The 22,968-nt window shown below is 37.6% G+C and overlaps 1 protein-coding gene across 9 annotated transcripts in view; it reads left to right on the top strand.

Moving 5' to 3' along the window:
• Positions 1-22,968, top strand: part of pde7a (phosphodiesterase 7A) — a 54,248-nt gene that overhangs the window by 9,251 nt on the left and 22,029 nt on the right. For 3 of the 9 annotated variants that reach the window (XM_022682168.2, XM_007248933.4, XM_007248931.4), the window contains exon 1: positions 5,555-7,087. The exons of 3 other annotated variants lie outside the window; for them this stretch is intronic. In XM_022682168.2, the coding sequence (XP_022537889.1) occupies positions 6,950-7,087 (138 nt within the window). In that variant the 5' untranslated portion in view covers positions 5,555-6,949. Of the gene's footprint in view, positions 1-5,554; positions 7,109-22,968 lie in introns of those variants that run through there. 3 more of the 9 variants (XM_022682157.2, XM_007248932.4, XM_007248930.4) reach the window with 1 other exon arrangement.

Here is a 22,968-nt window from a genome sequence, read left to right as displayed (position 1 = left end):
TGCATTTTAAATGCAGTTCTGCTTTTATTCAGCCTACTCATGGCCTGTGTATTGAATAACAGCGTCCAACATTATTTGCAAACATTTATATTTACATCAAACACGTCACAGCTATACAATGTTTTCGAGATTAAATAAAATAGAAATAAAAATAGAGAAATAGATCAAGCAACAGCACAAACAAAGGGACATGCATTTCTTCTCACTTATTAGCATTTTATACGAGTAAAAATGATTTCATTGTATTAAAGGACCTCTTGTGTTCAACTTTTCTGCTCACATTCAGCATAAGTGCCTCTCATCCAGCCACTACTCATTTCAAGTTGGAAAGGTCCAACAGGCAGGGGTGCTCTGCAGTGTATTATTTCAGGGAGTAGACCAACAGCACATTTAGGATAAAGCCTATTGTATAAGCCTGAGCAGCACACAGTAATGTGCTGATGAAGGAAATAATGTGTTTATTAAATGTATTAAATTTCTACTTATATAAGAGCTTTTGATGACCCCTATAATTGTAGATTCCCCTAAATGGACGCAGCGGAGGGAAGTGAATAGGGGCTGAATTGGGATTGGGCCCGGTGCCACTGCTGACGTAAAACAAGCACTATCAATTATGCCGGCACTCCTCCCTGTGTTTATGGTCTCCTGATGACTAGCACGTAGTGCAGGTCGAATTGCAAGTGGATACTCGCTGTCTCGGGGGGGAATTAGCAGGTGTGCTGCCTAGCTCCTCTCATCGCAGTCAGATTCCCCTCAGAGCCCGTCAGGGGACTGATCTCGCAAAGCATGTCTTTCAGAGGACGAGTGCGTACAGCAAACACTGCTTCAGAAACAAATCATTAATAAATGGTTTCCTCCTGCCTGGGAAATGAGAGAAATCCCAAATGAGCAGCAGCACATGGAGACTGTAGCAGATGACGTTGATCATCATCACAATGTTACCAGTGGGCTGCCTTAAAGGGCCCATATCCTACACTTTTCTTTATCTATTTATCACTTTATAATTATTACCAGAGGTATATTAAAGATGTTTGTATTATATTGTTTCATGTATATGTAAAATAATTCATTTAAAATATAATGATTTAATTATCCATCATCAGTGTTCACATGACTGTGTTAATTATCTTGATACAAGAATGACACGTATAAATGATTTCTGTTGGGCTAAACCTGCATTGTGCCCCTTATAAAAAGCAGGCCACTTAAGCGGGAGTGGGAGGAGCTACATTGGTGCAAGCTATGCAAATGTGTGTGTCTGTGACATCAGAAAATAATTGCCTTCAAAACCAGCTGTTTTTTTGAAAGTGAAAATCAAAATAGCATGTATCATTGATTTTTTCAGGCTCATCAGGCAACTTAAATGTTTTGATAAATAAGCCATAGAGTTGGACATGTTTAAAGCGGGAATATTGACCTAAAATTCTTTGTGTAATAATTGTTTTTTTTTCCTCCTTCTTTGTGATAAGCACATCACTGCTGTAGAGTTGGGCAATATGACCAAAACGCTCATATTTTGATAAGAAATGGCATAAGAGAGGCATAACAAATAGTGATACTACTATATGACATGGAATGCTAAAAATCTTATTTTTATTACACAGAGAACTGTATATTATAAGTATATTATACCACAGTTAGTTCCAACCCTGTAATGTGATTGGCTGAGAGGCGTTCTATTATCAGCCGGTAAAGCACTGTAACCTAAGCCCCATGTATTACTCTTCCACATGAAGCAGCAATGGGACTATTTTAAATCACGGAGTGTTTATAACCAAACAGATCGTATTTTTTCATCTTCTTTAACTCAAAATCTTTCAATAAACAGCAATAATGGAACTGTGGTATAATCCCAATAATACACTTGAGGTTTGTGCTATAACGTGTAATATTGTCAATGCTGTGCTGATCTATGACCATACCAATTTTACACATTATAATACTCCTTCTCGCGTATTACTGCTTAAGTATATATCTAGCATTCTCTACTTTATCTTTGTTAAATTGTAACTGTGAGATAACTGCACTCTGTGTGTAATTCAATGATTCCATAAATTAAACAAGTTCCTTAAAGTAAAAGTAAAAAAAGTAAAATTAATAAAACACAGAAATGAAAGACAGTTCCATTTTAGGTTTCAGTCATATGGGGTTTCATCGTTAAGGGATTACTGTAAAATCTCTAAGCCTTATATACTCTAGCTCAATTTGTTTTATAACACTTATTGATTATAGTAGTTTTATTATGCAAAAATGTTTACTTTAGTTTTACATTGTATGCATAGTTTGATTTGTTTTGAACTTTGTTCTGGTTAAGGATTTGCTCTATGGCAGAGTGAAATTGACCTGGCACTGTTTTGCCAGGTTGCCTGGAAAAGGCTTAGGATTGCATGGCAGGGGGGCTGGGTTGTGCTGAATTGCATCCCACCTCCTTCCCAAGCTGTTGGGGAGGAGGTGGGAGGGAGTCATTGTACCCACTGCTGGCATACAGCCTGACTGTTGCCATGGCACATTGTCCCCTCGGTCTCCTGCAATTCACCTTAAAACGTTCTGAAGCTATATCTCATTTCTGCTCCATTTAAGAGCGCTCAAAGCACAGGCTGGCCCGACGGAGATGAATTTGTTAAGGCAAATTAACCGTAGATCCCAGATGGGACAATAAGGCATTGTTATATTGTTATATTGTAAGGGAAGTGTAACTATGTGCACAGAGCATTTGTTGGGCACACAAAGAGCACACAATACGTTAGTGGGTATTGTTCATTCAATATCATTGCTGGAAGTTGGGAAGATTAAAGAGCTGCATAGTGTGCTCAATTTATTCTTTAACAATAAACCAACCATGAAGAAACTTGAGATGAAATTCAACTTGAGTGCTCAAACAATAGCTGCACTAATGTCTGCTTGTAATTAATATGTCAAAATGTACAAACAGTCCATTATAAGAAACATGACTAATGGCAAGTTCTAACTAGAACCTGAAATGACCCCTCCACAAAGTGTTGAGTTGAAGTAGCATTTAAGCATTGTATTATAAGCATTGCATCAGTGTAAACAAACTTGTTCTATAGGCCAACTTGCAAATGTATCAAGTATATAAACCTACAGGTTACATTTGTGCCCCTTGTTTAAATGTGCTAGCTTAGGTGTGCAAGACTGGAGGGGTTCCCGTTTTTTAAATTATCTCTAACATTCCTGATCCCTGGCATTATTCTACTTCTTACTGGCTAACTATTGGCTGAGCTACACATTATATTGCAGCATGTCAACAGAGGCGATAGACCTGCGGTGGCTTTACTTCTGAGAGACACTGTGCTGTACAGCCTTTCCTACAATTATTGGGTTGCATTATTGGGTCCCAATTCTGACTTGTCAATCCATTGAAAGCTTATGCCATCTTTGTTCATCTAATTGGCTGCTATGTATGTACTCTCAGTCTGGACTCAAACACCCCAACTTAAGCAAGGATGGGTGGGGCTAGAGGTGGTTGGTGTGGCACCAAAAAACACCATAAATCAGGGTGGAATATTTGGACATATTTTATATGGGCCTTTAAATATACTACAGCCATGGCCCCCTAGATAAAGTTGATCAAACTTCTGGAGGTTCACACTATTATACCTTTCAGTATTGTGCCCTTTTTTTTTGTTCTGTGAGAATAGTAGGACTGTGTAGCAATGCAGCCATTCAGGATTTGGCTTTATGAAATCCAGCCAATAATGCCAAAGATCAAAAATGTGGCTTCAGCTGTGATTTCAAAGCTGATGCACGCAAGCCTCCAGATGTCACAAAGCCAGATTTAATGTTATAAGCTCTGCAGGCCTAATGCATGCAGTCTGTTAACATCCATCCTGAAACGCATGCCTTGCTAATATGATTACAGCTATTTTTTGGTGGCCAACTCATGTTTGGGTATACTGTATGTACAAAGTTGATTTCATCTGAAATCAAGGGTATTGGTACAAAAATATGCTCTATACTTCTGGCAAGATTCCCAAATAGATATATCAAATCAAATCAAATTTATTTGTATAGCGCTTTTTACAACTGATGTTCTCACAAAGCAGCTTTACAGGAAAAAGAATCAGACAAAACACTGAATGTAAAACACAGAACCCCCAGTGACAGAAATTGCAAAGCGGTTTATTGTGTTTATCATTAACAAGGTCAGATTCTGATTTTGGGTGATGATCTCTGGACCTCTCCAACTTAATATCAAAGATATTCAGTGGTTTATCACTCCAGTGTAGGGGAGTCTAACATCTATCTAGCTGATGCATTTGTGCAGCTGCTCCAGGGAATCCTATTCTGTTGCAATGCTTTACAGTGCTGCAGTCATTTTAGTAGTGGATGCCCATTAAAGAAAAAATGTGTACTAAATAGCACCAAGTGTGGAAAATGTCTAATACAGTCACATTTAAATACACTTCGAGAAAGCTAGGGAACTCTCTGCTCCATTTCCTTCTCCCCAGACATGAAGCTCACATGGGTTGCCAAGTTGAGGACATTTATTTTAACCAGCTTGCATCAATTCTGTAGTCCTTATGGACTCAAATCTGTCTTCAGTTATTAAACTTTGTAACATTGTCAGTATTTATTCAGATTTTACTCCATGTTTGGTCACAGAACTTTTGGGAAGGATGCTGGTACTGAAGCACACTGTGTTTGGCTAACTAAAATGCTAAATGGTTTCTGCTCTGCAATGGACAATTAAAAGAACATACCTGCTGAAGCACTGCTTTCAAGAGATATATGACAGTGCATAAATGACAATTACCTACCTATTATTGACATTTGTTTTAGAAATCAGGTCAAAAGTTGTTCTATGGAGCATAAAACATTAATTTAAGCTTTTGAATGGGTAAATGGTTGGAACAGACCTGTAGAAGCAAATAATACACTTTTAAAAGGTGCTTGTTTTGTCTCCAGAATTAACCCAGCTCTATTGCTTTCTGTAAACAAGATGAGATGAACGAACACAGATTCACTCATTGTCCTGTAGTGATGCTCTCAGGATTTTCAGTGTGTGTCACTAAGGAGTGCTGTAAGTAACTTTACACAGATTTTACAGGGTTACTATGGGTTCTTTTGGGTTTGAAGCTGTCTGTGGATGCTCCTGGACAGAATGCGTTGGTGGGTGTTAGTGGTGGGCTCAAGGCCTGCGCGTTTTAAGCTGTGAAAACAAAGAACCTGGCAGGTCATGGATTTTTATACAGCCTCGCATGAAACGTATTACAGTTAAGTGAGGCTCGCTGCTCACGACCTAGCACGGATGACTCATGCAGGAAAGGTAATCACAGGCGGTGATGCAGACGGGCTGCAGGGCAAACCCCGTTGTGGTGGAATACCCTCATGGAGAGCCATGCAGTCGCTGAAAGACTCAAAGCATAAATCAAGCCTTGGAATCGCCCCTCGGAAGCCGCCCAATGAGGTGGCGCGCAGCAGAACCCTTCACCGTCCTCGTCCAATCAGAGGCGGCTTTGCGCGGAGAGCTGCGTCGCTATTGGCTGGAGCGGAGCAGAGCTGGGTTTTCGCTGTATTTGCGCTTCCAGGCAACAGCTCCATCTGTGGCGAGGTGCTGAAGCGGTGTTTGCAGTGTTGTTTATTTATTTATTATTTTCTTTTTGGGGAGAAAAGCTTAAGTTGGCTAGCCTGAGGTTTTTCTCCGCGCTTTTGTTTTCCTTCATTCATTTCTCTTTGGAGGCGGCCAGTATGTGCCTGGGCCGAGGCACACGGTGCTTTTGTTTCCCTCCAGCCCCCACCACCACCACCAACGCCGTCTCTGCTGCTGCTGCCGCCGCCTGCTCAGCGCACTGCCGCCGCCACCGCTGCCGCTGTGCTGCTGCTGCATCGAGTGAGCTTGGGTGCGGGGTGGTGTACGGCAGCTCGTCGTGCCTGCATTGAGGAAAGAAAGACAAGCAGAGGAAAAAGACGAAGAGAAGAGAGGAGGAGGAGGGAAAGGACTGAATGAACTGAATGAACGAGCACTGCAGACCTGTGGCGTGAAGTGTAGCTAGTTAGGTTGAAAAAGGAAAGAGACACAAAAAAGGGGGGGAGAAAAGCATACAACCGTCGTGTTCGTGAGCTCGGTTCGGATCTGGTTCTAGGTTTGTTTTTGTTGTGTTATCAGCTTGACGTTAAGCTAACGCCACTTCGTAATTTTTGTTAGCTTTAGGTTAAGCTAGCTAACCAGCTTAGTTAACCTAGCTAGGTTAATTCTCGTTCAAGCATCGCTGCTGCTGCTGCTTCTGGTGCTTCTTCTGGTGGTGCTGCTGCTGCCGATGAAGTGAAGTGCAGTGCGGTGCTCTCATGCCTTTTGTGTTTGTTGACACGCCGAGGAGCCATTTCACGATGAAGCAGCACGGCTGAGAGGAGAGAAAAAGAGAGAGAGGGGGGAGAGTTAGAAAGAGAGAAAGAAAACAGCAAGAAAAAAAACACAGAGAAAGAAAGAGGGGGTAAAAAATGAGGAAGCGTTTTTTTAAAAAAGATATCAAAAAGACACAGGCCTCCTCCTCCTTCTTCTCCTCCTTCTCCTCCCCGTCGTCCGCAGGCCCCGAGCCGCCGTGTGAGAAAAGGAGGAAAGGGGCCCGAGCCTGGTGAGCCCGAGAGAGCGAGAAAGAGCCACAGAGCGATAGACGACCCCCGAGCGGAGGAGAGAAAAAAATATGGAGAGCGGGACGACAACGGGGAACCCACACGAACAGAAGCCGTGCGACTTTCACGCTCACCCGAACAAAAAAATGAAGTACTTGTCTTGAACATCTCGTTTCTCCTTTTTTCTTTTTTTTTTCTTTGTATTTAAGAAAAAAAAATCCGGTTTTCGAAACAGGACGACGTTGGGAAGTTCCATGCCATTCCTCCTCCTCCTATTTCTCCTCCTTTTTAACTGATTTATTACTTTTTTCCCCTTTCATTTAAACTTCTGATCCGGATCCAGCGCTGATAGTGTTCAATGGAAGTATGTTATCAGTTACCGGTTTTGCCTTTAGACAGGCCGGTTCCCAAGCATGTCCTCAGCCGGAGGGGAGCCATCAGTTTCAGCTCCAGCTCCTCTCTTTTTGGTGCCCCAGACCCAAGACAGCTGGCGCAGGTAAAGCCATCATCACTCTGTGTAAGTGTCTATGTGTGTCTGTGTGAGTGATTGAGTGAGTGAGGGAGTGAGAGAATGAGTGTGTTTTTTCTGGTTTGTCATTTCTCTCCATGCTCTCTTGCAGAAAGTCCTTATAGTATTTGCTTATAGGCTTTTAGTAGCAGAAATGACTTGGATTTAGAGACCCAGGTGCTTTCTTCATGGTCTGTTAATGTGGATTTGTCAGTGTATAAATCTTCTGTATTAGAGATTTAGTTAAATGCCTGTGTCCCACAGCACGAGGCACCTGTGTTTGGAAAGTGTTCTCGCAGGCTTGCAGGTTGTTGTTTGCTGTCAGGAGAGGAACAGAATTTCCTCAGCACAGATGGCAGACATGTGACCAGTCTAACCATTAGGTACTACTGAACTGCACTGCGCTTACTGTACTGTGTACTGTATTTGTCAGACCCTGTTGGTTTGAAGGTGAATTATATAGATTTTCCTACTTGACTATTTGGTTAAATTGTTAACAATGCTGCTTCAGAGTGGTTTGAAAGTGTGAAATACTTTTTAGCTTTGGAGAAACTTTGCATACTCTGATTCATGTTCATGGTGGTGGTATGAACCAGACCCAAGTTTGAAGCATGTAAAAGCATTGTCACAGAATGCTATAAAATAAAGTAAACTACATGATTAGTGAGATATTTTTTTCAACATTTCTTACAAGCTTTTTAAACACATTTTTAAACAGGCAGGGTGCTGTAAGTCAAAAACTTTAGACTTGTTCACATTTAGAACTATTTTATTCTCATATGTAAATACAATTAGAAATCTGTGTTTGTTCACTGGTGTTTTTGCGTAATTTCCTAGACTAATATTGTTCTTTGAAATATCGTGGCATATTACCCACCCCTAATTATCACAATTTTTTCAGTTTTTAGCAAAAGAAAAAAAAAATATCACACTGTCCTCATTTCCCATTATATATCTACTAGAGACAGATTATATATTTCCAGTATCATTTTACTTCAATCCTATGTATATGGAGATATATGGAGTGCATTATTAGTATCATGATATTCTGGATCATGATACTTGTGTTACAAATCATAACGTTCTTGTATTTTTTAATATCTCACTTAGGTGCAATAATAAAATGTAATTTTCAATTTGTTGCAGTAGTGCATTCTTGAAATATTTTTTAAATCAATGTTTTGTCATATCGTCAAGAGAATCTTTATCGTGAAAGTACCATGAAAATTTTTAATATTATTTAAGGACCATATCGCCCACCATTAGCCCAGACCAATGTCTAACTTGGATTATGCAAATATTGAGAAATCTGAGGAATTCATAATTTATTGTTAATTAAGATTAACACTCTCAGAACAGTTTCCTCTACAAGCTTGTATTTGTCTAACTTTCTTTGAGGTCAACTGCTGTTTAATTTTGTTCATGTTATCTTATGGTTCATTATCTTATGGTTAAAATAATTTTTCATTTTTCTGTGAAAACTTTTATGCTCTGTTGAAAAATAGCTATAAAGAAGCTGAAGTCATGTTATTAAGCAACTGTTTGTGTGAGGGCACTGAAGCATTGAATGAACCTCCGATGAACTTGTGTTCTGAGGTTTAATGTCAGAATGAAGCCTAACATTCTGTAGTTTTGCAATACCCTTAAGGTACATTTCAACATCTCTGCTTTTGTTCAGATGTGTATCCAAATTAAGATTTGATTTGGTGTTACATGTGTAATTGTAGAGAAATTTACAGACTCCTTACCGAATTCTTTACAGTGGTGGTTGTGGGACAAGATAATGCTTTGTCTGCTACACACATTCTCTTTTTTCTTCATTAATCAAAACGGTTATTTATTGTTCTGTTGAGTGTTTTTGTGCATGCTGGTTGATACAATATAGTTTCAATATATAGCTTATAAAGTTTAGTTTGAGGCTTTTTTTTTTTTTTTTACATCCTGCATGTAAAGGGTTGGTAGTATTACTGTTAGTATTACGCTACACAATCTGCTTTTCTAAGCCTATAACGAATATCATCTGTACACAGAGCAGTGACCAACATTTACTTTACAAAAAGTGTAAAATTAGTTGTGTTCAATTTGTAAATATTAAATATTTAATATAAAGTAAATATTTAATATAATCAGTGCTGTAGATATGGACTAGTATTTATTCAGTTTTATAGTCAGATACTACTCGTACAGCTTGTTCTTGTGTGTCACTTATTACAATAAAATGGTATGTTAAAATTACATTCTTCAATATCTTCTACCCATTTCTTCATTCAAGCAAAACAAGACCTCATGTAAACCTGGTTACTTTATGTGATTAGTACCTTGATTGCAGTTCGTAGAGCTGTTATTACTGGTGTTTTGTACTTGAGTTTCGGTTGTCAAATGTAACTTTGAGAGAAAGATGTGTTTTATGATGCAATAATAACGTGGCTTAAATGCATCTCTAAACACCTCCAGAAGTGTTTGAAGGATCAAATTTAATAATTTTACTTCTTGGTAATTCAAGTTTATGTATAGTAGCTTTTATAGACTTTAAAAGTAGTTGGTTAGGCTTTTGAGACTGTGACACATGAGCACAGTCGAAGTGTAGGAGGTATGAGTATTTTACTCCATCAAGACGCTCTCATATTAAGATGTCAAAAGCAAGAACCTTTCTACTATTTGGCACTCATGCTCCTAGAGCACTGACACTACATGCCAAATGACAGACATGGTGCTTTCTGGCCCACTAAGCCAGGACTGTAAATGGGAATGCATCCAAGGCTTTCCCTGGCTTTTAGCTGGAATTTCATCTGTGAGTGGAATGTGGGGTAAACCCAGAGTGACTCTCCGGCCCTCAGTCCAAGTCCAGGCTCGTCCAGGCCTTTGTGCTCCCACCATATGGAAATGATGCATGTGCGGTAGTTCTGTTGTGGCAAAGGGGCCCTTTCTGAGGTCACATTAGAGGCCCTGTTTTCGTGGGCAGTGCACTGTGACTGGCCTTCAAAGCCACCAGTTAGATTAGAACAACATGACAAGACAAGATTGTTGGAATTGGTGAATTAGTTTCCAGTGACTCTGGCAGGTTACTGAGGGTTTTAGGCACTGTAGAAACTCAGTTTCGAGCTAAATCTGGTCAGGTTCATTAATCAGTTCAACATTTGGGTTTAGGATTATTTGTTATTATTATTGTAATGTTTTATAGACAAAAACACCACTAGGACCATTATTAAGGCCTATTAATGCAAAATACAATATTTTCGGTGTGGTGGAACTGTGACTCTGATGCATTTTGCAGTCTCTGCTCTTTAAACAGGGTTGAAACCTCATAAGCTGTCTTTTTCTCTGCTCACTGTTCACTTTTGCTCTCTTTACTAATGCTCATTTAATTTTTCTCAAGCATCTCAGAGTAAAAATACAGATCTAAGACCCCCTCTTATCAGCTGTATGTATGGTAGAATTCATAGAACTGGTGATAAATCAGCATTCTTACTTTGAGACGTTTCATAAATATCGGCCAATGGACACAGAGTTTATGGAGATGTCTTTTGTTTTAATCTGTATCAATATTTATGCAAAAATTAGCATTTAGTCTGCAGTTAATTCTGATTTAATTGTTCTAACAAAGGTATATGGCAAAACATGCATATGAGCAACAGTCGCCCGATTTTAAACTCAGATGAGTTTGTTTAAGGCTTAGTGAAGCTAGCTTGTACCAGAGGCTCTGTATTTTGCAGGGTGTTTTGAATGTAGTTTTGTACAGAAGTATTTCAGAAAGATAACACTAACATGTATGCATGTTTATATCTGACATCAAGTGTAACCAAATCTTAACTGGTGCTGCAAAAAAACAAGCAAAAAAAAAAGCTTAGATCTGAGCAAGGCTAAGCCAAGGCTACAGTGTCTATTTTGCAAGCTGTGTGGAGCAATTATCTTTTTTGTAAACATTGTGTTTCCATGTCTTCGCAGTCATAAAACGTGAGTGACTGTTGCAGTGGTGAGTGTGTGCACAGCCATAAAGCACAAGAAACTGTGTGTGTGTGTGTGTGTGTGTGTGTGTGTGTGTGTGTGGTTGCTCCATGCTGCTGTGAGGGCTGAGGTAGGCTACCGTTGCAGAGGGAGACAGTTAAACATGTGCTTGGGCTTTAGGGCAGTGGTTTGGCTAGCTGCCAACATCACAGATGGCCACCTCTCTCTCTCTTTCTCTCCCACATTCTTTACGCTTCTCTGCTACTATCACTCTGTCCTCCCTCAACCCTTTTTCTCCCACTCCTTTTTTCTTAAACAGGCACATTTTTGTGAAAGAACTGGTCACCTTACAAGTGGGGGGTGTTCGGCAGTATGTTTCCCCAGTAGAGGAAGGGCAAATGTAGGCTTCAGAGTAAAATATCCAAACAAAGGGGTTTGAGTCTGTATTTTTGTTTATATGATATGGCAACAACACAATATCAAAATGACTGATAATAGAGCTTCAGAATATTTATTATTTTAGCATTGTAATTGCAGTGTGCACATGTGCAATAATCCATCACAGGATGTGTAGTGTTACGTGGAATGTCATATGCAACTTACTTAATAAACTTTTTTATTAGAAATAAAAAAAAATATGCAACTTCAGTTTTTTTTCCATGATTGTGCAGAACTACTTAACTCTGGCGTACTTGTGGGCAATATGTATAATATTTTCTGGAATGTGTTTGGTGTCCCACAGGAAAGTGTACAATTTCATCCCAATATCCAAATATATGTTTTTATTTTTATATTTATATTTATTTTAATCCAATACGTTTTGGTTTATAAACTTCTCCTTTGAACTGGTTAATATCAAAGGGTTACACTCATTTGCTCATAAAGAAGAAATTTAAATATATTGGAGCTAAACAAATTGCAAGATCCATTTCTGTAAATGTGGTATGTCTGGTTATACTTTAAAATTCTTGGTAAAGTTTCTTTTCTAGAAGTTTCTCTCTTTAAAAAAAAAGTTCTGTAATTTAAATATTTGGAATTTTTTTACTTTTACAAATGAATAAACTTATTTTGTGTATCAGTGGTACCACAATTAATTGCAATGGAACTAATCCACTGTACAATTTGTTGTTTTTAATGGTATCAAAATGTTATAAAATGAATCCCCTCAATTTGAAAATACTACACATTGCTACATCTTATTGCTTACCACTCCTAAATATTGGTTGTACAGTTGTAGCTTAACAACTGCAACAAGTACTGAAGACAAGTATTTGTAACAGTTCCTGAACTTATGTTTATAGTGCAGTTTTGCATGTAAGATATTTTGTAAATGAGACACCAAAAAGAGTTTAGGAGGGAGTGTGAAATTGAACTAATTTCACAAACAGTAGATATGTGGAGAAATGTACAATCAGGGTTAAACAGCATGGAACACTGTGTTGCTGATTAATGAAGTTGTTTGGTGAAAAACCAAGTTATCGTGATTTATCACTCGCCCCAGATGCAGTCAGGACATGTTTGCTATATGACGTCTGCTTTTTTGGTTAAGAACTGGGTATCTTTGTCAAACACTGCTTACAAGAACAAAAAGAGTTTTCATAAGATAGCAGGGCCAGAAACAGGGAACAGGGAGGTGTTCTATTCTTGTTACTTTTTTCTCTGGCTTTGCTGTCCATTTCTTACTCATAAAGCTAGTAAGCAAATAAGCATAGCTTTTCATAATTGGACTGTTGAAATAAAATAATATTGGTTCTTCAATTGGATTTGCAGCTTAAAATATGTCTGTCTTCTTCAGATATGCAGAGAAGTACAAGTACTGTGTTTGTTGGTAGTTTTAGCCTAGCTAGCCTAGTCCTAGTGTATATGATATATACAGCATCCTGGGTCAGTGGTCAATTATGCTAATTGACCTTTTTGCTAAACAACCCTTTTAGAAATATAAGAAATTTTGTTTGTAACAAAGTCTTTATTTGCTGTTACCTCACTGTATTGTATACAATAAAACCAAGTAAAACTTAAAGTTAAAAAAAACATTTGTAATATTTAGACATTTCTGCTTGGCTAACACATGAAGCATATAAGACATTGTAGAGTATGTGTGTAAAAATTATAGCATGTTAAACAGATGTTCTTTGTTCTGTAAAGTTCTGAATGTGAATTATTTTACAGGTATGAAGATGTGTTTAAGATTAAGGGAAAGTTTCAATCATTACATTAAAACCTCTTGAGTGACGAGAATAATTAAAAGAGTAATGTTAGATGTTATTACAGTGGCACAATGTGGTAGGCTATAATGAACAGCAATCTCCAAAGCGGCAGGTCTTGAGAGGTGTTGCAGCATGCAGAAGTCAGTACTAGAGATGTCTGTTGTTTAGATAGTAAAGTGTTAGATTTTTAGAACAAGCTATAAAAATGAGCAAATTTGTAGTTGTAGATTTTGGAAATCTTTGCATACACTAACTGATTCCATCTTGGTAGCTGGTATCTGGGGTTGAACTGTTCAAGCATTTGTTTGAATCCACACTTTTTCACAGGGCAGATGGGAACCTCATCCATGCATAAAAATTAGCCACTGCCATGTTCAGTCTCCTTGCCTCCTGTCAGTTATCGTATTTTCTTTGCATATAAAAAACTAGCTATACTTTTAACACCTCTCTCCTTCTCAGCATCCTCCTCGTGCTGATTCAGTTTTCAGTTCAGTATGGATTCTGGCAAATGCTTGAACCGCTTATCCCCAGAGACCAGATAGCGAATAGAAATTATTTCATGTACACAGAGATCCACAAAATGGCTCAAAGAAAAATGAGACTTGCTGCAAATTCACATATATATATATATATATATATATATATATATATATATATATATATATATATATATTATATATATATATATATTATATATATATATATATATATATATGAATTTGTACATCCTTTTTTAACTCAGCAAGCTACATTAAACTATTGTAATAAAAGTTCTGTAATGCCTGTTGAATTTTGCATTTGACTTGGTACCCAAGTATCTGTTTTCTTTACATTCCTAGTCAGTATCTACCAAAGTTGGCAAGGAAATACAAATAGTAATCTAGCACCAAGAATCATTGATGTGATCGTGGTGACTTCACCACAATGTACTGGACAAGATTTAAAGGATCTGCTGCTAACATACTGATGCCACAAATCACAAGACACCCTCAGAGATGAATATATAATCATGGATTTATCTCCCCAGAGGATCAGAAAAAACACTGCTGTTTGTGTAATTTCCATGCTATCTGCTTTGTTTGCTTTTGAGGCTTCTTACTTTATGATTGTGATAAGTCAGTCTTTAGCTTTAGCCTCTATCTTTATCCTTTGGACTGTCGGACTGCAAGGAGATAATGGTGTGATGTATTTAGTTTAAATACATTCTAAATGACTTTTAATAGTATTAAGACTTGTGTCACCGCTCTGAGATTTGCATAAATACATTTCAGGATGCATATGAGTTGGTTACATATGACTTGGAAATTTAGCACAAGGGGAGTATGGTGGACATTGCTCATTCTGTTCAGTCTTGTTGAGAAGAGTGTAAAATTAGCTTGAGGTCAATGTTTATTATTTCATAGAATGCTCTTTTGGTACTACTTGGTACACAGTGTGGTTTCACTCAGTGTGCAGTAGCTTTTAGATTCTTGTTGCAGGATAATAGTTGCATCATTTATATATTTGGTTAAAATATCTGTATTAAAAATACATGTAGGGTTGATTTTGATGTTTTGTATTTTACTCAAAGGTTTGGGCACCCCAAGCCTAATGACACATTTTTGTCTTGTGTTTATTTGTTTGCTTTCTTGTTTGTTTGTGTTGGTTGGTTGGCCTCATGTGACCTACTTGAAACAGAGTGTGCAGGGGGTGCTAGATATTGTGGGTACGAATTGAAACAATGGGGGGGTAGACTACTCCTATGGTTTTAATTTTACTTGGCATTACATTTGTAAGTTAGTATGTAAATATTAAAAGTATTTTGAATAACTAATAAATTTTTAATTACTATTGTAACACAGTGTGCTTTTTTGGGGAGGAAAAGCAGCCTCTGTGTCATGGTGCTAGATGCCATATAGCCACTGCCACAGTTTCTGCCACAGTATCGCCCAGAACCAGATTACAATCAAGGTATTTGTTTGGCTAATTTTTGACATTTCATACATTTATCACTATTGTCAGTCAGAGGTGTGGAGTTGCAGGCTGGATGGGCTGTGTTTGGTGATGTGGGTACAGTGAGTGAGGAGGGTGTTCTTTTTGACTTTGTTTATCTTAACTGAGGCGATAAGGTTTTCATGCAGAGTTGTTGGATTGACGTAGTTTCAGGATGTGGTAAGAATGCTGAAGGAGCTGTTCAGTGTTTCACAAGTTGTTGCGCGCGTGTGTCTGTGTGTGTGTGTGTGTGTGTGTGTGTGTGTGTGTGTGTGTGTGTGTGTGTGTGTGTGTGTGTGTGTGTGTGTGTGTGTGTGTGTGTGTGTGTGTGTGTGTGTGTGTGTGTGTGTGTGTGCACTGCAGCCTCTGTAAGGTTAAAGCTTACTCACTTGCACGTAACATGCTGATATACTCATCTCTCTGGTGGTGTTTCTTTTTTTATCCATTTGAATTTCTTTGACAATTTGTAAAGATTCACAATAAATTTGACTGGCATTTTATCAATTCACTTTGCAAATAATGTATTATTTAAAGACACCTTTATAAGTTACAACAAAGACCAGGCTTGCACAAAACCTGTGATGTTCTCAGGAAAGCATGCTGTAATATAATTTATAAATAACTAGACAGTTAGATCATTTTCCTCAGTCAACTCTGCCGTTTCTTTTTGTTGGCTATTGGAGGGTGAACAATGTATGCTATTTTTTTTTACTTTTAAGCTTTGCTTAATTTTAATTTTTACAAGTTTATAAATAATATAAATAAATAAGAAATAAAGTGGCAGCGGATTAGATGTTGATCTGTCATGAAAAACCTTTTTTGTTTGGACAACATATTGTCGCAAAAATATTAATATTAAAAGTACTAAGTGCTATTATCATTATATTCTTGTCATTTTATGCCTTTGATATGACAATAATATTATAGTATATTAATGCAGTTGCTCCCTTTCTAATAATAAGAATATTTTGACATAGGAATATAACTTGTTTAAATATCCTTAACAAAGAGAAGCAAAAAAAAATGTTAATACAAAGTTGATATTCGGTGTCATTCACACGTTAATGGGTTTTAAAACAGTAGGCGATATTGAAGGGGCTATAATTAATATTTATAAATACATTTTTATGGTCATTTCCACATTCTGAGCATTAAGTTGATCGTGACGTTTAATTTAGTACTGTTTTTTGTATCGAATTCAAAATGCACTATACTCTTGCCTAAGTTTTAATGTCTGTATTATGCTTTATTTTTTGGTAATACTGTACATAATGTGTTTTATTATAAGAACTAGCTCGTTTAAATATGAATTTAGTTTTAAAGACTTGTACAGGTCAGTAGTTTTCCTTGTTTTCCTTTTTTTTTTTTTTTTTTTTTTGTGCACTTTTTATAAAAAAAAAAAAAGGTTACTCAGGGTCAGGGGAGGACATCTGTTCCTGGTGGAGCTTGACGGCAGCACTCCATCTAACGTGTGACTGGGGGTTTTCCATGACCTTAAATGATCTTTGAGCCTAAAAAATGTTCGCACTTGACATAATAATCATACAGAGACTGATGACATTGTGATTATCTGTTGACTATTTTACTCATGTAACTATCACCTACAACCTTCTATATTTTAGCAAAATACCTTCTGCTTCAGTTCCCTCATTCAGTAACAGATGATAAAGTTATAATTTTAAATGTATATTGAAAATATACATAGTTGCTGAAATGTAAGATAATAAGATGTCTATATAAAAAAATGCACACCTACTAGAGTTCCATTGGCTTTTAAAGATGCTTTCTTTAAAGTTTTACTTAACTTCTGCATAATTAGATGTATTTTAGAGTTAGCATGCTATTTCCTTCATGAGCTTCCCCATAACATGTCTGTTCAGCTAATGATCTGAATATACAGTAACTTTGGGGCAGATTTGGCAGAGTTGTCTTGTTTTAAATTATTTTAAAAACAGAAGTAGAACAGAAGGTAATTTTAACTTGTAGCTTAGCTAATACAACTTTATTTAGGGTATATTGTGGACCTTAACAATACTTAAGGACTAACTACATGTTTCTTTAGAAAGTGGAAATTTAACCATCAGATGTAATTTAACATATCATATTAAAAACCCTGTTGTACCACAAATTAGAGGGATATACAGTTATCCTTTGACACATGATCTTGTTCTAGAAGAACGTAGAACTGGTTAAAGAAACATTATTTAATGATCAATCACATCTGATTGATACTAAGCCAGTTTGTGGAAATATGCAGGGATGTGCCAATCTGATTATTTTGTTCCCTGGTCTGATTTGAGTCTGTAAATGCTAAGTAACAGTCGATCGTTTCATATATAAAACAGTTTAGAAAATCACTTTATTTTTACTAACAGTTTATATATAATGAGGCATTATGGAGTTATTTAGTTTTATAGTGACTGCAGGCTAAATACACATTTCCTTCTGAGAACTCCCCTCAGGACTGCCAGTTGGTCAGTAATGTCCACATTGAGGGCACTCAGATCACTGTGGTTAACATTTGAATTGGGGTAAAAAAAGATGATACCCAATCAATTATCATATGCCTCGATCTGCCCAGATCCTGGCTCATGGTTCTGCAATATCACCACAATTTTATTGACCGATTATCTCACTGATAAGATTTATTTGTTATTTAAAAAGATAAGCTGATTTTACTGACCTATAGGCTTAAGTCATGTAACCTTTCTTCAGTAAAACCCAAGACAGTCTGACCAATATTTATTGTTATAGCCAAGTTGTTTAAGTTGGACGATTATGGTATGTAATTACGCACAGAATTCAGAAATCTTTCAGATGACATGGGCTTGGAAGAACCAGTTGTTGTATCTGCCAGAATTTTTCATTGCTAGATTGGCAGAGTCTGGTTTATTTGGCCTAAGGCTTGCTTTGCGATGGCTGCAGGACGTGACAAGCGATTAATTACATGGCTGTTAGGACTGCAGTGTATCTGTCGGATGTCTCGTTGCGTAATACAGAAGTCCCAGGATATTTCTTTAGAGAAGTTTTCAAAAAGGTTTGACAGTTCTGATGTTAGTAGTAGAGTGTGTTTTGGCATTAACCTGCCATGCCGTTCCTCTCGAGTAGTGTCTCTCTAGACAGTAATGTTATACAAGCCCACTAATTGCTTGCATATTCTAAATTGTGTTTGGTATAAAAATGTGAGTTTATTTAGGTTACGCTTAGGCACTTACAAGAATGCTTGCTCCCGTTGTTCAGCATCTCGCAGCGCAGTGTTATAACTCATGAGGAAGCTCTGAATTTATGAGGCCACGCCGAGCACTGTCACTTTAATCTCTGCGACTTAGGGATAAGAATGAATGGGAATCAGTCTGGCTTCCTCTTTTGTTTGCCGGTATTGTCAGGAACACTTTCCCTTTTTAGCATGCCTACAATTAGACATGAGGAAGAAACAAGTTAGAACTGCTGATAAACTGTCCGTTATCGGTCTAAGCGGGGGAAAAAGCAGCAGGAACTTTCTTAAAGGAAGGGATGTGACCCGCCTGACATGACCTTAGCAGGATAGTGCTATCCTTTTTGCCGAGCTGCTTAATGTAAATTCATCTTACTTTGAAGAGCACACTGGTGACACATTGGCAAAAGTGCAGTCTCGAAAGTTGGTTTAAGTCTAGGGCTTTCCTTTTCATTTACTGTAGTAATTAGCCAATTCTTTTGATAATTAATAAAGGTATTAAAGAAGTCAGAATCTTTAAACTTGGACTTTCCTTAGGAAAAGTACACCATGCTTAGCTTTTCTAAAATAAATAAAAAGTTCATTCATTTAAGTTTTTGTATTTCGGAAATGTTTTAAACTCTCGTCTTAACTCTTACCTAAGTGTCCAAGCTTTACAATTTAGATACATGTTGTATGGAGTAATTTCTATAGAAACATAAATGTATACAAATATTTAGTTACAAATAAATTGACCAATCATATCCCGTTTATGTATGTCAATCATGTTTATATCTTCTCTGATGACACTAATAAGTCTTAAGACAACTACCTGACCTCTGTTTAGGAGTTTACTAGGAAAGTCACAATCTTGGCACTGTACAGCTGTTAATCCAGTCTTGTGGCTGGACTCTGGCGCTGAGGCCTACTTTATAGCTGTAATAAGTAGTGTGATCCTTGTGACAGGCATAGGGCTTATTTTAAACAGCTTACTCATTCGCTGAGGAGTGCTTTGATGATTAAGGTTTCTGCTCTAATGGACTGTGCTGGGCACAGAATCCTCATCCATTTGATTCTCAGCCAGGGGCTCCTAAAGCAGCGAGCGCTGACCGGTGACGTCCTCTTTCGACCACAGCTGTGGCTGGTCTCCTTCCACAGTGCTGCTAATGACCAGCAGGCATGTGTCCGAGACTTATCGAGTAGCTTGCAGAGAGAGGTGAAACTCCTGGGATGGCTTGTGACTGATGACGTGACTCTAATGGAAGGGTGTTGTGAGGCTGTTCTGTTGACCGTTGTCAGGGATTTTGCTTGGCACAGGTCTGGAAGTGCTCAGCAGCACTTCATACTCATGCTTTCTGAGTCCGACTTTGGGAATCTGCACCTGTGTGCACTAGCACCCTTTTCCAAAGTACACACTTGTGATTTGTGTTTTTGGTCAAGTGTACAGTTACGTGGCAGATTAGGCAAAGGTGGACAAACAGGACCAGTGTTCAAATATGTATTGTGTCTTTTTCAATGACTGTTTTATAGTTTTTAATCACAATGTGTAAAATACGAGTTTATGCAGACATAGCCTAAATATAGATGAGTCTGAAGAAGTTTTTGCTCTGTAAATGGGCTGGAAACTTCAAGTCTCCCCATAAATGTCCACTCTTTTCTTTTTCACTGTACACTTTTGCACTTTTTACTACACACATGCTCCACACGTGCTCGTTAGTGTGGAAAGCTATAGTATTTTATGAACTTGTTTAGACTAGAATGCATCTAAACAAACTAAAATAAAAGGCTACATAAATTTTCTGTAAAACTTACCACATTTCAACAGCTTTTAGCCACAAGCTAACATGCTAGACTTGATGCAACAATGCGTTAATGGTGTTAATCGTTGACCCTCTCAATTATTTAGTTCAGTTACGACTCTTAGAAGTCTAATTTTTTATTTAGTCTACTAAATCTTATTTATTTCAGTTTAGACAATGTGTCCAATTTATTTCCTGGGTTTGAAAATTATTCCAGAACTGTATATTCTTTAGCAAATTCTTTGTTGAGTGTTACTCTACATAAATACTTTTAATGAGGCTTCTTGCAACTAAAGTGTATTGTGCATGTCCTCAAAGTACAGGACTCCCACCTTTGTTTGCCTCAACTGTGTGCGTTTTTTAAGCATGTGGTTGAGCATGTAACCTTTTTTCAGTCAGAGATGAACACGTATGGCATGGTCAGCAGCGGTGGTGGTGGTGGTGGTAGTAGTAGGTGGGTGTAGAAAATGATTATTTCCAGATAGTAACTGTCAGAGCAGTGTTAACGTGAACCTTGTACATAAAATGAATCAACTGTATGCACAACTGGCCTTGTGGGCCTTTGGAAGCAGCGAGAAGTTTTCTGTGTCGTGGGCTCGCGCTGTGGTGTTCAGAGCCATGCTTGGTTAACTTACTGTGGGGCTATTTGTGGAAATGCTCCTCCACAGATATGTGTGGTGATGTCAGAGTTGCCAGGGACCTAATTTGGTCTGTGGGTTAGTTGCACACCTGTTTTTAAAATGAGTCTGTTTTACAAGGCCAAGGCTAAAACAACTGGTTTTGAACTTGTATCTTTTTAGACAGCAATCAGCAGACATTGTATCAGAAGTGAAAATGAGTCCACAGAGACAAGTTGTTTTTATGGTAGATTAGAATTGTTTAGCAAGTATGAAATAGTCTTGAAACATGTAATTCATTATTTTGTGAGTGCTTGTTAAACCTTCGGTTATAATTCAGTGAGAATTACTTATTATTAATGTATGAGTAAGGAATGTGTTGTTGCCCTGTAATTTCATTTAGAGTGTTTTTTCTAACCACTTTAAGAGAAACATTTGTACACATACATATTTCTGTAGTTATCTAATAAGCCAACTGCAGTGCAGTGCATAGAATCATGCTGGTATGGGCCAGCAGCTTGTGGTCATGTTCACAGAAACCAGAATAGGCAGGATTTGTGATTTCTGAGATTGTGGGTGCCAAACGGCCTGACAGGCTACATTTATCTAAGGTATTAAGGTAAGATAAGTTACTACTTTTGTACAATTGTGGTGATCAGTGAAGCTTTTCAAACTGCACAAAACGTCTTACCTTGAAAAGGATAAGAAACACGGAAGACCAATTGGTTTGCCAAGGGTGTAAAGCTTGGTAAAAACGTAACCTGGTTTAATGATTTGGATGTTCTCCTAGTAATAACAAATTAATAATAGGCTTTTAATAATCAGGCTTTTTTTTTTTACAAAAGAAATAAAATAAAAAAACATGCAACAAGAAATATGACTACCATTTTGAGCAGAATCAGGTTTTTCTCCAGTATAAGCAGCTTTATCTTTAATGCTAAGCTAACGGGGTATTAGAGAAAACAATGTGGCAAAGCCTTATTATTCTTGGTCAGCGATGGCTATGAGGTGTGAATAGAATATAACACATTGCGATAACAACGTTCACAATTGTAATATACATTTGGAAACAGTGTAATTGTATTTTCTTTTTCTCCCCCCCCCCCCCCCCATATTAGAAAGTTTGTCATAAAACTATATCTGTCAGATTTAAGTGCATTTGTAACTTTACATATAATGTTATTTTCTAGGATGTAACTTTCAGAGGTATTAAACAATAATACTGGATCTGGTTCAGTTCACCACTATTGTGAGTAGTTCTGCCTCAGTAAGTCTCTGTACATTGTATCCAGAGGAGCAGTTCATGGCAGCTCCCTCTGAATGATGTTGTTTACAGCAAACATATCAAAAGGTGCTGTTTTCTTTTCAGAATTTGGTAAATTTCTCTTTGAAACTGTGATATTTAAGGAACTATAGTGGAAAGCCCTGCTGCAGTGGACCTGGATTGTATCGAAAGCGGTTGGTCGCTGAGGTTGCAGAAGGGTAAATGAAAAATAAATATGCTCCATGTTCTTGAGCCCAATTTTTCATTATGAAGTAGTTGAAGTGCCGGCAGTCTTTTATTTAGTAAATAGAGTGTACAGTATGCACTTGAGCTGTGCTGATAAGGAGACTCTAGCGTGCTCTTTCTCTACCAACCCCTCCCACTGCGTGCGTCAATGGGGCTGCTGATGTGGTTGGCTGTCGCTAGGCGAGGTGGGGGGTTGGGGGGGGTTGTAGAGTGTGTGTGTGTGTGTGTGAGTGTACGCATGCATTTATCTCTTTCTGAGTACAAAATCTTTCCATGATAGCACATTTTTGAAATTGTGAGGATATTTACAGTCTGTAAAAAAGACATTCACTAAAAACAAAGCACAAAAAAGCTAAAAGATTAAAAAGAATAATGTTAGTTTCTTAATGGAAGATTATTTTAGGTGTATGCAGGGTTGACATTATTTTTATTTAGTTAGTTATTTTTACAAAAATTAAAGCATTTTATTGATGCTAGGTAGTTTCTAGGCTTTTTCATGTGTTTTCTTCTCTGTATGTAGGCCTTACAGTGTTTAATGGTAGTAATACTGTCAGTGAAAATCCCCACAAAGATAGTTTATAAGACTCTGTGTGTGTGTGTGTGTGTGTTTGTGTGTGTGTGTGTGTG

Source organism: Astyanax mexicanus, chromosome 1, assembly GCF_023375975.1.
Source record: "Astyanax mexicanus isolate ESR-SI-001 chromosome 1, AstMex3_surface, whole genome shotgun sequence".
NCBI classification, from domain to species: domain Eukaryota; kingdom Metazoa; phylum Chordata; class Actinopteri; order Characiformes; family Acestrorhamphidae; genus Astyanax; species Astyanax mexicanus.
The sequence above is the reverse complement of the archived record's forward strand: the minus strand, read 5'-3'. Positions and strand labels throughout refer to the sequence as shown.